Here is a 16,686-nt window from a genome sequence, read left to right on the forward strand (position 1 = left end):
TTTAGATTCCAGCACCCATGCTATAATGGCATTCTAGCCCCTTGCCTATAAGTTGGAAAGAAGAGACACTACCCACTCAATAATCAGATCGGCAATAGATGTAGGAAGATGTTATTCGAAGGCTTTCCTTTTTTCTGGCTTGGTTGTCCGAGTGGATTGTGTTTGTTCTCCGGACTGTGAGTTGGAATCCTACTATTTGTGAATATCCTTGGATAGATTCCTACAATGCACACTAATTCCCCCTTCGGATTTTGTCTTTCTGCCCAAAACGTTACAAAAAGATAAGAGATTTGTAGTTGGAGGCTGTGCTTGAATGAACATTATTTAATTATTTTCTCTCAGCTACCATCATGGCATTGTATCAGTGGAAAATAAATGGAAAAGCTTTCTTCTTATTTTGCCAGCACACCTAGACAACGTAACAGCTTTATAAAAATACGAGGATGTAAAGATGGTATATCCACTGAATCTTCCCGATATTATCCCCCAAAAAACTCAACTTCGTGGATCAGTAGTGAACTGGGAAAAATTATCAGAACGCTTTCTAAAATTTAACTCACCCCTTTCCAGAGAAATTTAACTTGCTCCTTTCCAGAGAAAAGTGTTTAAATATTAGATATCAATCTCTGATAGATCTTTCTCTCTCTCTTTCTCAAAAAATGTGCTAATCAAAATCTTTCTTGTTTCATTGTGTAGCATGAAGTGCTATTTGTTAACTAACTTTCTTTTTTTTTTCTTTTTTTTTTGGTCACATTGCCGACTCCACTTGACTCCGTATGGTCACTTCCGTACATAATATGATTTTGGGAGTGAAGTATTTGCTAGAAGTAGTCATAGGTGACAACTCTCTTTCCACACAAAATCAGTAGGACAATCACAAATATTTATGGCCATGGTGGGATCCGAATCCACAGTCTATTAGTTGGAGATCAAATACCCTGTCCATTCGACCAACTAGCCAGACACAGACCGAATGAGTTATGAGATGCCTTATGCCCGTAAAATTCAATACACTACACCTGAAGTTTCGTATGTTCCATTGGGCTTTTATTTTATTTTCCTTTTTTTTTTTTTCATTTTGGATATCGAGATGCGTTCAAAAGCGCAGTGTGTTGGGGATAAACGCACATTGGACGTTAGCTCGTACGTTGGAGCAATATTAGTCGTAAACGCCGATCGACAACAGTTAAAACATGCTATCTCTTATCTCGCTATGGTAATTTCGAACTTCTGTAACTAGAAGCGCTCGAGTCAACACAAACACACAAAATACGCCCATTTGAATTAGCAAAGATGAGTCAGCAGAATTTTTTTTGTATAGTTATTTTTACTAATTAATAAAATAATTAATGTAATTCTGTTGAACCACAACAGAATTCACACAACACAACAGGTCTAAACCACCACTAGTATTTTCACAGACAAACACATCCATGCCCACCGCGGGATTCAAACCCCCAGCCTTTTGGCTGGAGAGCGGATACGCTAACCACTCGGCCAACCAGGCCGGCAAAATTAGACAAAATTGTATATTCTTTGAGCTGGGCTAGAGATTTACCCTTTCACCTTTTCTCTTCTTATGTCTGTAGTTCTTTGTGTTATGTCTTTTCCATCTGTCATGACAAAATTATAATTATAATTTTGTCATGACAGATGATACGCTGAAATGATTTACCAGAGATACTAATCAATGTCAATGAATTCTACCTAGCCAGTGCTGAATTATTAATATCAGTTGGAATTGTTTTTTTAAAATAAGTAACCCTGTTAAATTCGGACTTGATCTTCATGGACATGTTCATGTGTTTTTTGTAAATCGAAATTTTTTGTTAAAATTCTAAATATAAGATGTGAATAAAAACCCGTCCAGCCAGAATTCAACAATTCTAACGTACAGAAGGACAAAACGAAGGCAAATAACACATTTTGCGAAACGCAACTTGAAAATGAGTATAATAAAACGCACTTTTATCCTCAGTCCTTTCACCCCCCCTCCTTAATTATATTTCTGTATAAATCTTCGTGTACATGCGATATATTCTTTGAGTTGGGCTAGAGATTTACCCTTTCACCTTTTCTCTTCTTATGTCTGTAGTTCTTTGTGTTATGTCTTTTCCAATACGAACAAAACATAACGTTGTTTCCTTGATGGCAGCAGATTCCAAGTTTAATCATCTTACTGCGCTTGTTCCCCGTCTGCTAACACAGACCATCACCAACGTAAAGAATCCACGAGCCAAGAGACTGTAAGCAGAGAACTGTTCTCTTACGTTTCTATAGCAACAGTAGCAAATAATTCCATCAAGCTTCCAACATGTGTTGGAGATCTAACTTTCTGCACGCACTTCACGTGGTGTATGCATGTATGTGTGCGCGCACACGTACGTATGTACATATGGTGAAGGTATTCTGTCGTTAGTGTTCTATCTTGAAAGAAAGTTTTTTTTTGGATAGCAAGTGATCTCGTTGATGGTAAGGTAAGCTAAGGAAAATGCTGTTTCCTTCGCTTTCTTCATTGTCATCAGTGTGTGGCGTGTTGATTATGATTACGTGGTGAGCCTTGAGATGTCCGTAAAGAAGTTCTGATCTATGCATTTTGAAAAATGAATAAATAAAAAATATTGACGTGATTTTATGAGATAATTTCGTGTTAACGCTAAAAGGGTTTATATATTAGCACTTAAAGGTATTCTCTGGTAGTTTACTCCTCTGTTTTGCAAATGCAAGACTATCCATGAAGTTAGCACTTACTGTTATATTATTGCATTTATATTTTCCCTCCTTGAGATTCGCGCTGAAATTCTGTTAGTTATATCAGTTAATTGTCTTCGAAATTTATTATTCACGCTAATAATGGTGCTGAATATTATTTGACTGAGGAACTACTAATAGCACCGCAGGGAAAACGACCCTCCTCGAAGTTCGTCTTCAACCAGAACTATGTCAAACTTGTCCCACGGCTCTCCATTCATGTGTTTCAAACCACAACCCTCTTTAAATCGATTTTTCCACTACTGCTGCTTCCAGCTAAGGCTTTCCTTATTCTTCTGATCGCATCAATCACTTGCTAATCCAATGTGTACCATCCCACTGACTCGACAGTTTAATTTCCCAGTTTATTTTGTGCTTATAACACAGAAACAAAAATGCTCATAACACAGAAACAAAAATGCTCGTAAGCAGAATGCACTGACACTATTTAATGTAGATTTATTCATTCTAAACAGAAATAAATTCTCAATTATAATTATTATATTTCAGATGTTAAATGTCTGTATTAAAAGTATATCGTTAAATCGGATTGTGACGTATAATAATGTCACCGCCCTGAAATTAAAAACAAAATCCTTTTGTTCTAGCTTGTAAAACTTTCAAGAATAATTCATTTTAACTAAATTTATGTATAATCTACACCAAGAAATCCACCGAATTGTAGATTACAGATTTCTACTGTTCCCCCCGCCCGGTTATTTGCAATTGAAGTATGTCGTTTTTGAATAAGTTGATCGTATTTTCATAGGCTTCACTTTTGTAATACTTCGCTTAAAGTTGAATATTATCTCTGACTTATGTTTAAGTAACAAGACTATTTTTCCATCATCTGTTTGAGTTTTTATTATTAAAAGAACCGTTTAAATGTGTAAATACACCTTCATTTGTTGCACATCACTTGATATAGTTTGCTGCTTATTTGTTTTAACCATGCAAACGCTGTTAATACACAAGTCGCCCCAGTTTCATGCCCCCCCACAGATTCCTTTAATATCTTTTTCCGCTCTGCTGCTCTTCATTTTCTTTCTCGCACACATCCACTTCATGTTTACTAAGATTTATTGTTATAAGAAAGGCTTTCTAAGGAGCGGTAGGTTTTTTGCACTCACCTGAGCGTTAATCTCGATCTTTAGTCATCTGGTTTTAATTTAACTTGCATAAATCATGAAATTTTCGTTTTGTTCGTTCTTTGAGCTCTTTTTTTTTGATGACGTCTTTTAAATCTCTGTAGCATAAATTTCAAAGGAGGCTTTTGTTTAAGTAATATTGCTGGAAGTTTGCACGACGTAAATGAAAAAAAAATAGTGTTTTAATCCTTCCCATCCAGGATCAAAATTAGAAAAATAAAATTCTTTAATCGTGTAGAGAAATTTTTACATTGTTTCCCACAAAATAAAAAGTCTTTTAAACGCTTTCTGAGTACCCTCTCAATATTTTTCCAGCTTCAATATGGGTCGAATACTCAGAGTGAGTTCTGGTAGACCAATGAAAAATAGACGAGACATGTTGAACTTACTAACGTCTCTTGACCTCATTTGCATAGTCGCTATTGAACTTTAATGCGGTCCTAACCTGCACTACTATCGGACCGACCCAAGCTAACACTAAATAATCGGGGAGAAGAGGAGTGCTGGGGTGGAGAATTGGTTGGCTTTGTATTGTCACTCTTCACCCATATTGAATAAATGACCTCTGTGTGTCCTCCTGTCCATCGCGTATCGAAAGAGGGTCAGGATGACCGTCATCAATTCTTCCGTTCCGATGAACATGAATCAATAGTCCATCCGCTCCGTATCATTCGGAGAGTCTTGATCATTAGGGCTCAAGAAAGAGGTCTATCATAGTTCCTGAGATATTGATTGGGACTTGTTTACTAGTGAACCTATGCCACCAGCCCTCTGCTACAGTGGTCGCTGACGTCATTCTGACGTAATACTCCTTTACAGAGAAACTAGGGAATCGGAATGAGGGGAAACTAGAGATTATTGGAGATATTCTATAAATAGACTTAGAGCTGTTTGTTGTCTTTCGTCATAGTGAGCAGTATCGTACACAAATATAAATAGTGTTAGCAAAAAGTGCTTTATTCTCACCACAAAGAGCAGTTATCAGGAAATATGGGCGAACAGATTCCTTTCATGCTGTGCGGGTTTAAGATAACTCTGAGTCACTGGGACCAGAACATCATAGTCTTTTGTTGTTCTCGCCTTGAATATGAATATCAACTAACTTTTCTTTTGTTTGTTGTCATATATAAATATTTTATTTTTATGTCATTTGTTGAAAGACATATCTTTATATCTCAAACACTAATTTTTCTGGAATTATTTTTGTTTCACCAATTTCTACTTAGGTCTATAATTTTCTCTTTCCTAGTTCACTGCCATTGAAATTCGTCTAATACTTCTCTCACATGAAGCTATAGTTATTTTTAAGCACCTTTTATGTCAGTCCCACGTGGACTGATGGTTAGATAAGAAGTAAGTTCTCCCTAAAACTGGGTAATTGTTACACACAATAACAATTACCCCAGATTACAGGGATTTTCTACCCAGATAATTCAAGTTATCTGAGAATAACATACAATTAAGGTATTCGCAATATTGGAGTGTATAATTAACCTGAGTGCAGAGAACTAGTTAGGTAACTTAAGGAATTTGGAAACTTAGACCTAGGGGATTACTTAAGATAGAATCTGAATTTAGGGACTGAGAAATATGAGAGGATCTGGAGACCATAAATATCTCGAACCAGCTAAATGGAACGTGCCTAGCAACGAATCTGGAACTGCGGAAATACCCGAAGTCAGTTTAATTATGATTAGTACCGTCTATGACTTATCCAACTATCGATTCATAATTAAGAACCACTACAATTATCAACTGCTAAATGTGCACCGTTTTACATATTGGTTGGTTAAAATTACGGAAAACCAACTAAGGCTATGAGACCTGTATATTATGTCTGTAAATTGCGCGTATTCTTCTGGCCGATTTTCCCCGGAACTCGGAGCTAAAAAAAAAACAAAAAAAAAAACGGTTTCCAGGCCGATGCTATTTATTAACATTACTTTTAAAACTGTTTTTATTATTCATTTTCACCCAGAACAATTTTGCTTCACTCATGTTGCGAGTTCTGCAAATAAAAAAATAAGAAATAGGATTCTTCATTCTAAACGACTTTATGAAACCCATAGATAGCGAACTATACGAAGTGATCATTTATAATTTATTGCTTAAGAGTAAGTTCGAATTCTGGGAATATATAAGATCACTTTAACTGAAATTGAGTTGTATATACGGACCTCTGCGTTAAGCATTTCAGTTCTCAAATGGAGAAAAAAAATAACTTCTTCGGTGATGACATTTAATATTTCAGAGGAAACAATTTTGAGGAGTTTTGATTTTTGTTATATTCCAATAATAATGAACATTTTTCTGAAGACCAGAATAGCTTTTTTTCCCCTCAGGTATTGACTCTAGTGACTTCGCTCTGCGAGTGACGTACCACGTAATTACTAACGTTTTTAGTTAGAATTAATGCAGAAGCAACTAAGACTATAAAGTTAGATAAACTTTGGATGCCAGCAATTTTCATCTCTATCGTTTTTCATTATATCAGAGAATACGGCAAGTCTCTTTTTGAGTCCCTCATCCTACCTAGCACCACCTTTTCGTAGCGAGTCTGTTCTAAACGAAACTTGAACAGTAACCAAAATGCCATCAAGAAATCGCTGACAATTTAGTTTTTACTAGATTCGTCAGCGATTTGTAAAAACTAGGTAAAAACCTTTATTTGTTCATTCGCGTGGTCGTATTTCATATTCTATGAATTGATTAATTCACATCACCATTGATTAATGCTATAGTGCCAAATGAACAAGCAGGATTCAGAGACTCTCTCCACAGCTGCTGCGATCAAGTACTTGCCCTTACTGCACATATAGAAGCTGGTTTTCAAAAAGGCCTTAAAACCTCAGTAGCATTCATAGATCTGTTCGCTGCATACAACACAGTTTGGGTGAATGGACTCATACTGAAATTTGCAACTGTCGTACAAGACCCAAAGATGATTAACATCCTAAAGCGCTTGACATCAAAGCGCAAATTCAAGGTGCAACTGAATGATAAAAATAGTCCCTTTAAAGTACTAAAAAATGGACTAACACAGGTCTCTGTGCTTGCTCCGCTCCTCTTCAATTTATACATTAGTGACATGCCACAAACCTCATCCCGAAAGTTCACATACGCAGACGATCTGGCTTTGGAAACTCAGACTAAACATCTGAAAGAGGCCGAGACTGTGCTCAGTTCTGACCTTGAAGTTCTGTACAACTATTACACCAAGTGGCGTCTCTGCCCAAATCCCTCTAGAACTGAAGTCTGCACATTTCACTTAAACAATCATCAAGCTGATAAACGACTGAAAGTCTCATTCAAAAGAGAAACTCTGAAGCACAACCCCAACCCAAAATATCCATTTAATTTTAATTGAAAGACATATCTTTATATCTCAAACACTAATTTTTCTGGAATTATTTTTGTTTCACCAATTTCTACTTAGGTATATAATTTTCTCATTCCTAGTTCACTGCCATTGAAATTCGTCTAATACTTCTCTCACATGAAGTTATTTTTAAGCACCTTTTATGTCAGTCCCACGTGGACTGATGGTTAGATAAGACGTAAGTTCTCCCTAAAACTGGGTAATTGTTACATACAATAACAAAAGCTAAAAACTAGGAGTAATATCATCAGCAAGCTTGTGTGTTCGGGCTGGGGGCAGGAGCCAACACTTTAAAATCTGCTGCCCATGCCCGAGTGTACCCTTGTTCAGAATACTGTGCTCCAGTGTGGTATTCGAGTCACCATGTCAGCAAGGTCGATGTGCAACTTAACGATACCATGAGAATTATCACGGGTTGCATAAAGTCTACACCTGTTGAGTGGCTACCAACACTCTCTAACATCATACCACCAGATATAAGGAGGAAAGCTGCCGCTAACACAGAGTGGATAAAATGTATGGGAAATAACTCCTTACCCATCCATGAGGACCTAAAAATCTACCACTTATTCGCTTAAAGTCCCGCAACCCAATCTGGAAAACTCAGCAGTCAGATACATATTCTCATGAAATTGAATGGAAGAATCTCTGGCTTACTTCAACAATAAAAAAATGGACAACTCATTGCAGATCCCACAACAGAAGCCTCTGGCTTTGACCTGCCTAGACAACAATGGAGCACACTTAACCGCCTGAGGACAGGCCATGCCAGATGTGCTACCATGATGTACAAGTGGGGCTCGCATCAATCACCGACATGTGACTGTAGTACTGATCAACAGACCATCAATCATATTATCCAGGACTGCCCACTGCGGAGTTTTAAGGGCACATTGACGGACCTGTTTCAGACAATCTGAACTTAAATTTGTGATTTTTAGTATCTAGTTTTAGTATATATATATATTCATTTTTGTTCTGTTTTTATCTTTCTATTTGCACAGATCCAACCCATACGAAATGTAATATCTTGTGAAGAAGAAACATGCTTAACGAGTGACATGCAAGGAATCCAGGATGAAATATGGGGAACGAATACGCAATGTTAGGTAGTACGAATATGCAGAAGCATGTTCGTACTAATATTATATTAGCAATTTCGGGCTGTTGCTCTTCATTTCTCCATTTTTGGAATGAACATGATCAGTACCCTTTGTGTATGTATTTGGAGGGGAAGCCTTTGATAAAGCATTTCTTTTAAAGATCAATAACAGAAACAGTTTGTCACCTATAAAATCAGCGAAGACAGGATGAATTGGATCTTCTTGCAGTCCATTATATTTATTGTTGCTGTTTTACTACCGTGTGTCATAGAAACACGGTAGTAAATCTTCGATGAAATATTGAGGGTTACGGGACTAGTCAACCATATTGCTTCACTGAATACTTTCAGAAGAATTTTTCTTTTACATTCTTTACAAAATTCGGACATGCAATATCTTCTCATCATATTCAACTGGCGTTTTCTGCGCTATTCCTTGGAATGTGTTTTAATGTGTTGTATACCATGTTATGTTATTGTGGTTGATCTTTTATCCGAGTTTATTACTACGACTTCAAAAATCCTATCTTCCTTCAGATTCAAATTGTATTTCGCCCATGTTTTCATCACTTTTTTTCTGTTTTTCTTTTTAAATCGGAAGATATATTTTTATCATTATAAAGTGGACCGAAATGTGGTTGGCTAGTTTTGCGCTTTATATATTTTGATTACATTAGATTGTTACTTTGCTGCATCATCGTTTTCTATTACTATAATGTTCGTATGAATTTATTTTTAAACAAAATTTAAGAGTTGGATTAACACTTTCATTGCCAAGCTGAAAATTGGAATTTCGTGTGGCGGCCAAATTTTTTTAATTTTTTTATTTAGTTAACGACGTCCACGTGATAACGCGTGATCGGCCGTTTGGTGAGAACTCGTGTCGCGCGATATCGCGTGTTTTGCAATGAACATGTTAATCAATATACTTCACGTGATAATTATTAAGCGTATCGTATGAAAATAAATAAGGTAAAATGAATGAAACAAATCAATGGATGTCACAAAATTTTCGCTGGCAACATATTCTGGGAAAAGACAATCTAAGTGGAACAATCTTTTGAAAGAGGCTTGTTCCACTTGGAGCTATTATTACGTCTTGACATCATAGATATGAGGTAAGATTATAATTGCAGATAAGATATTATTGTCACCTCAGTCACCGGACGGGGGAATAGATTCGTGTTCTTTAGCTCACTGGCTGTAGTTTGGAATCCCACTGGACATGGATGTTTGTGGATGTCTTTGTGTGGTGATAAATTTTATTTGCCAGGTTTAGAATCTTTTGTTGATAGAATTCACATACAAAAAGGAAAAACCTCATGAAAATATCACTTCTTTTGAAGGATCTCGTTTCATAAAATAGGTAAGGCAATTTTAAAATTATTTTGCATGTATTTCACTTTACTTTACTTAAAGATTACCTTGTCTGCAATTATATTCATATGAACATATCGAATGGGTCTTCTTTTATTTGTTTTTATTTGTGTTCTGTAGTACTGAGTGAAATTTTCTTACAAAGTTGTTTAAAATTCTTGTGTAAGAAATTCAGATCTTTTGTGAAACCAAAGAGTCAATTACGTTTCAAATCTTTTTTATTCTGCATTAAGTGAATCGATGTCAGCATAATATGATTTTTATATTGAATTCTCGACTTCAGCTTCCCTGTACATTCTCTTCCTCTTCCTGCCAATAATCCTCATATTTCGTATTCTGTACATTATTTTTATTTGAATAAAAATCCTGGATGATTCCGTAGACTAATTTACGCAGACTTACCGCCATGATCAAATAAGAAATTTGCCTTTCAACGATCCGCCTTCCCTATTTCTTATTTACTTAAGTGTCATCTAGCTAGTAGCGCGACTATGACGCACGCATATATTTGCAGTGAAATGTCGTTCGGCTAGTTATAATTAAACATAAGCTACCCACCAGTTTCTCCACATTCCCAGTGTTTTGATGTGCCTAATAAGAGCAGCGGTCTTAGGTGAGGACTGGAAACTAATTAATTTCTAATTAACTGTGTTTCGTAAGTAATCCTGTCTATCCGTACTTGTATTCGTCGCTAGTTGCAGTATTTTGTTCCACTGTTTATTAATGATTATTACTTTTATGGAACTCTTTCGTGTCTCCTTACAGTGAAGTGTTTGCTCTAAATCACCAATATATATTTGGGAGAGAGAGAGAGAGAGAGAGAGAGAGGGAGAGAGAGAGAGCGGAACACTGAACTGTTCACTTGTATAGCAGTGATTCCTTGAATGATTTGTTTTGAAGTCTGCAATCAAGCATCAGAAGACCTTTGATCATCTTTGACGAAATGGGAATAATCATCCATTTGTTACGAAATCATGGTTTTCTTCTTCTTCTTTTTTTTTTGTGTGTGTGTGTGTGGAGCACTTTCTTGTCACTTAATTGGTTAAAAAAAATAGGCAGATTTGCCGATGATTTCTAATTAATGAATTTACAAACAAACAAACACACAATTTTTCACCCACAACTTTCGTTTCATGACTAAATGGTTAGAATCGTCTTATGACACTCCTCATTGTTCAACAGATATTCTACGTCTTAATCATTCTTTGCTTTTTCCGATATTTATTTTCTAATATGTTCATTTCTACAGTTTTCTAAAAAATCATTATTTTCAATAATGCCTCATAGTAAGTTCTCTTATTTTCATCGTGTTTGCAAATTATTAGATTTTTAAGATGCCTGAGGTGCTTCCTTCCAACTATAACTTGTTCACCAGTGAGAAAAAAAAGTTACTTTTCATTATTCTGTTTTATAGTTGTCCACGTTTTATATGTTTACCAATAAAAAGTGTGTTGTGTGTTTATTTCAAAAATATAAATCGAAAATTAAATAATTCATAAAATATATCTTCAATGACCTGTTACATTTCTACTAATTTATTTCCTTCCACTTCTGCGTGTATAATATTCCTGGCGATTTTTTTTTTAAAAGATATTGTTAAATCTTTATCAGTAGCTTAAAAACATCTTGCCGGAATAACGATAGAGCCACTTCGTTCGAAAAGAATATACAATTAAAAGGTAAGCAATGCAATGCGGTATGCTATTGAAATACGCCCTGATATTTGCCCTGATGTTGAACCTGAGTTCCGCCGAGAATTCGAGTGCTTATAATGAAATGGTTTGAGTAGTTGTTAGCAGCAAGATGCAAATCTCCGAACTTCTAAATATATTTCATTTCTATTTTTGTCCTCTCTAGAAAAGTGTCTGATTTTTGGTTCAATTTTACTATGCGTTATCATTTTCTTAGATATTGCACAGTACCCGTAGCTCTTTTTTCCATTTTCCATGGAACGACACCAAATAGTCCCTGTGCTATACTGCGCTTCTCACTTCAACCATCTCTAAATAAATAAAGTTGACATGCATAAGGGTAGACGGCTAACGTCTTCATACCATCACTGGGTCGGATCAATGGAATGTTCAACCCGTTTGCGCTAGAGAGAGCGAGCGAGCGAGAGATAAGACACTTCGTGTTAAGAGTATACAGCCTGCAGACATTGTGACAGTGCCGTTAGCAGTACTTCTATTCCTCTAATAGTATTTTCATCTAGTACTTACTTTTAAATCGCATGCCAGGGTTGTATTAATATTGGCAGAAAGGTTTTAACAAAAAATATGAACAATGCGCGATGCCATGCTTAAATGTATCACTTCTTCGGTTTTCTCTTATATTTATAGCCCAGGAATCATTTATTATGCAGTATAAAACTTAAGTGTGGAACCGAATCATGATTTTAAGTTTTAGCTTACAAGCACGTGAAGTAAGCAATTTAGAAAATAAGTGTTTTGTTTTATGAAAGAAGAAGCACCCCGGATTGTGTGCCGTATCAAGGAATGTATTAAATTTAGTGGACAACAAATTGGAATAAAGAAAGACAAAATCAAGATAGCTGTCTCTAAAATGCTGTACATAGTTGCCAAAGAAGAGTATAGTTGAATATTATGGGAAGAATATTTTTAATACAAGTAATGAAGCACCAAACCAGATTATTTCTGATTGACAATTAAATGATCGTCGATTATAGAAAACACTCGCTGCCAGCTAATTGTATTATTGATAACAAAGTACCGTTACCTCAAAACCGTACATAACGCTTTCCAGACGCGTGCCAGATGCCCAGTAAGTCATCAACGCTGCTACACTTGAATAAACAAGTGATTGGTCCATTTGGTGCATGCGGTAAATTGCTAACAGAAAGGTGATCGATCACAACACCGCTAAGCTTAATTTCGCCCATGAGGAATGGGACAAAGAAGCCAATCACTTAGGAATACCTTGTCTTGAATGTAGTAACTTAGCCAGTAGCACACCGCATTACCGTCGTGAATTCTCCGAGAGTAGTCACCAGAAGTATCTTTGAAGTGGTTTGTAGTCCAGCTCTGACCTCGTCCAGAAGCTTCTACACATGACTAATGAATTTCTGCTCATCGAGCAATTAACGCACATCTTGAATACTGACTGTCTTATCAAATACCTTTCGAAACCTGGGAGTTTATTGCAATGAATTCCGAGATAATTCATACCACCTTTCGCTTAGTTATTCCACGCTGCACTTCGAAATCTTCAGATACTCATCTTCACTGACTTTCTTAGAATTTATGACTATGAAAAATAATTAAAACTTTTTCACTGCTGCTGAAATATTCAAAGGAACAACTGTCCTTTCTTATGTGTTCACTTATCAATATTACAAATCGTTCAATTCGTATTATTGTTTAAATCCTCATGTTTCTGACTGTTTGCTTATTACTGTAATTGGGATAAATTAGTTGAGAGAGTTATGAAATATTCTTGCATTGCTTGCTGGCACTTTCGTAACGCATTCGCAAGCGATTCGTTTGTTGGAAAAAACCTTCTTTCGAATTCTACCGACGACACAAAGGAACATTTAGACCTCTTTAAGTAAAACATCAGTCTTTGAGATAGTAGGATTTTTTTCTCTCTGGGAATTATCCCCTTCTTTCCACAACTAATAAACCTCATATAATATACTCGTCTTGGAGTTAGTTCATTTTGGGTAGTCTAAACCATTGCTTCCCAAACTTATGGATGTAAAGGCCCCCTTTGGAAAAATTAAAATATTTCACGGCCCCCATCGAAAAACAAATCGTAATACGACATGTATTATTATAATATTTATTGTATTTATATTCAATACAATTTATATTCAATACAATTTATATTCAAGATTTTGCGTTTGTAAGCTTTTTTTTATACCTTTGAAATGAAACTTATATGAATAAGTATTTATTTACTGATATTCATTAAGCGCCGAAATACGCAGGAAGCAAAATTTGTGAACAAACACCAATGCGTGATTTTTTCCATTAAAATATTAAAAAAACAAATAATAAATAATAAAAATTAAATACGTTTCTTTTAAGATAAAAAAAATCTGCTTAGTCTTAAAAAATTTTAAATTTGTTTTCATTAGTTCACTGCCCCCCTCCATAAAACTTACTGCCCCCAAGGGGACCGCGGCCTTCAATTTGGGAAGCGCTTCTCTAAATAACCAAGCAACCTGCCAACCATCCAGCACTGATCAGTTTCCTAAGTTGAGAAACTAGTTGAGAAAAATTATGTTTCGCAAGTATTGCCTTATTACTTGGGCTTAGATATAATAGCACCAAAGGACGTTACTCCTGCTCTGAATTTTTCAGTCGACAGGGTAAAAAACTGCACTTTCCAAAGTGTGTATTCTTTTGCATTTCAGTCTACAGTCACACTACACAAACCATTGCTACACTGTACCTTAGTATATAACATTTCTGGGCTATTATTCATGGGACCACACAGTACCATTGGAAAGAAATGAGATTAACGTCCTTCGAAAATTATTTCTGAGCAGTAAACTCAAACGTTTTTTGTTCAGGTTCTTTAATAAAAACATACTTCTAGTCCAAAAAATTCACATTTCCACATAAAATTTAACTACTAAAACGTGTGTAAAGCAGCGTTTCTTTATCTGGCGTTTTTTTTGTGGAACAAGGGTTTGCATCATTTTCTGATTGTTTCTGGTTTAATCTTTCTTTTTGTTTATGTGCTCCTAAAGATATGGAGCGCGCACACACACACACACACCATACACGTAAAATGCGTTGAAAATATTCGTTTTTCTAGTATTAAAGTTTCTCAACGAATTCTTCATTGAACTTAGGAGATTCACTATTTATATTGATTATATGGCATACCCATTCAGGCGACTATTTTTTCCCTAACCATCATCCCACAAAAATGCATAGTGAAAAAAATCCATGAACTATCGAGTTAATAGAACCAGTCAGCTAGATATTTTAAAATAACTCATCGCTCCACTAAATGCAAATTACAATGTGATTCTATTAATCTGTTTTAACTTTATTTATTCTAATTAATTAAGAGTTAATTCTAATTAACTCCGGTAATTCGGAGTATTATGAGCCTTTGTAATGGCAGTTTAAATTCAAAATAATAGCATAAAACATAACAGGAAATATAAATACATCTGCACTCTAAAGAGGAGAGTTGTTCGCTTTGCGTTTTAGTTCCTTGTAACAATTTTGCTCTTTTTGGTTATAATTGTGTCGACAAGAAGTTAACTTGTCATCTGTTTGCTTTGATTGATTATTCATTTCCCGATGTTCAATAAATTAGATGTTGAATGATTTTTTTTTCTGTTTGGCAGCCTGTTGTCATGTAGAAACTATCTTCATTTTATTTCTTAAATGCCATTGCATTTTTGCAAACGGCAAATCATTTGAAAATAAATTTTAGCCTCAAAAGAAAATGTAGGTGTCACTCGAAGGACATTTCCACGAATAGAAATCATTATTGCAAAAGAGAGATCTCAGTGACACATCGCGTCACACCATCCGGTCCTTCACACCTCACTGAAATCCAGTACAAGGGTTTTACAGATGATGGGAGCCTCCGAAAGTGACAAACATGTCAGCTGCCATATCGGATAGGGATCTTCGTTTCCTTTCTTTGTAAAACAAAGTGTCAGCTTATGTCTGTAGTAGGCAATCTTTAACAACTGGTCTGGAAACTTCTTCAGTACGCTGTCTGTATTTTATAAATTGATGGAAGTGCCACACATCGCTAAGAAATAAAAAAAAAAAAGCTTTAGTTAGCCTCTTTTGCACCTTTACCAGTTTTCGACAAAGCATCACGCTTTTATAAATCTGATTTATTATTATTTTTTGAGTTAAGCATACACGTCAATTTTTTTATAAAGTATATTCTTATAAACTGACGTAGTTTCATAGTATTAATAGTACACATATCTTATTACGTAATTGATAGTTTCTGTTTTATACTCATGCGGAAAAGATTATCAATTAGTACAGTGAAGTTTTTATGCTGATATTTTTCTAACAAATGGTAAACCATTTGTTAGAAAAATGGTGAGCCTTGTTATATATGGGAATACTGTTTTTTTGGAATAGTTTTAACGATTATTTAATAAAATATTAAAATCATATTCACTTAATATGAATATTCGCGTATATATGAATAATTATATGACTGTCGATGATTTCGAATGTATACTATTTTCCATATTTGCTTTTCTCTTCTTCAATGTTCTTGGTTTTCTCACAGCTTTATTATTAGTATTTTTTTCCCTGTTAGCTTTGCACCAATCTGTTAAAAACATATATTTGCTTTCGTCTTCGAAACCATCTTTTTTTTTTTTTTTCTTTCTAGGTTATGGGCGGAGGTATTTCACGTGAGTGCCAGCAGCGGCGCTGTCAAGTGGCAGCAGGTATCAGAGGATCTGGTACCCGTCAATATCACGTGCATTCAAGACACCCCCGAATGTGTCTTCCACATCACTGCCTACAACTCTCAAGTGGAGAAGATATTGGATGTGCGGCTAGTACAACCTGGTAAGTTGCACAATGTTTGTTTTAATTAACTCCACGTGAATTGCTGTCGAGACCTACTGCTTGTATTTTCGAGTTTCCCACCGGTGGTCACATTCCTGGAACGAATTTTGCAAGAGAGAGAGAGAGAGAGAGAGATAGGGCGAGTTTTTCAAGATTTAATAATGACTGGAACTCTTCAAGTAACAATGTGAAATATTGATATCCTCCTCATTAAAAGCGACATGATTTGCAATGCTTGATACAATGAGATTATTGATCGCTATTCCAACTCTCTTGTGTTTGCCACAAATATTTTCGTCTGTCGAAACAACCTGCTTTCTAGTTTTCTGAACCTTCAAGTCATCCACGATATTAGTGTAGATTTTACAATCTCTTGTGTTTTGGGTTTACCACAAACAT

General features: G+C 35.6%; 1 protein-coding gene across 6 annotated transcripts in view; it reads left to right on the forward strand.

Moving 5' to 3' along the window:
* LOC150094189 (protein still life, isoform SIF type 1-like) overlaps positions 1 to 16,686 on the forward strand; it is an 881,056-nt gene that overhangs the window by 86,922 nt on the left and 777,448 nt on the right. For all 6 annotated transcript variants that reach the window (XM_090412285.1, XM_090412284.1, XM_090412288.1 and 3 more), the window contains exon 3: positions 16,106 to 16,287. In XM_090412285.1, coding sequence (XP_090268411.1) covers positions 16,106 to 16,287 — 182 coding nt within the window. The remainder of the gene's footprint in view (positions 1 to 16,105; positions 16,288 to 16,686) is intronic.

This window comes from Typopeltis vanoorti, chromosome 22, assembly GCF_054136105.1.
Source record: "Typopeltis vanoorti isolate ZY-2024b chromosome 22, IOZ_Tvanoo_1.0, whole genome shotgun sequence".
In the NCBI taxonomy this organism is placed as follows: domain Eukaryota; kingdom Metazoa; phylum Arthropoda; class Arachnida; order Uropygi; family Thelyphonidae; genus Typopeltis; species Typopeltis vanoorti.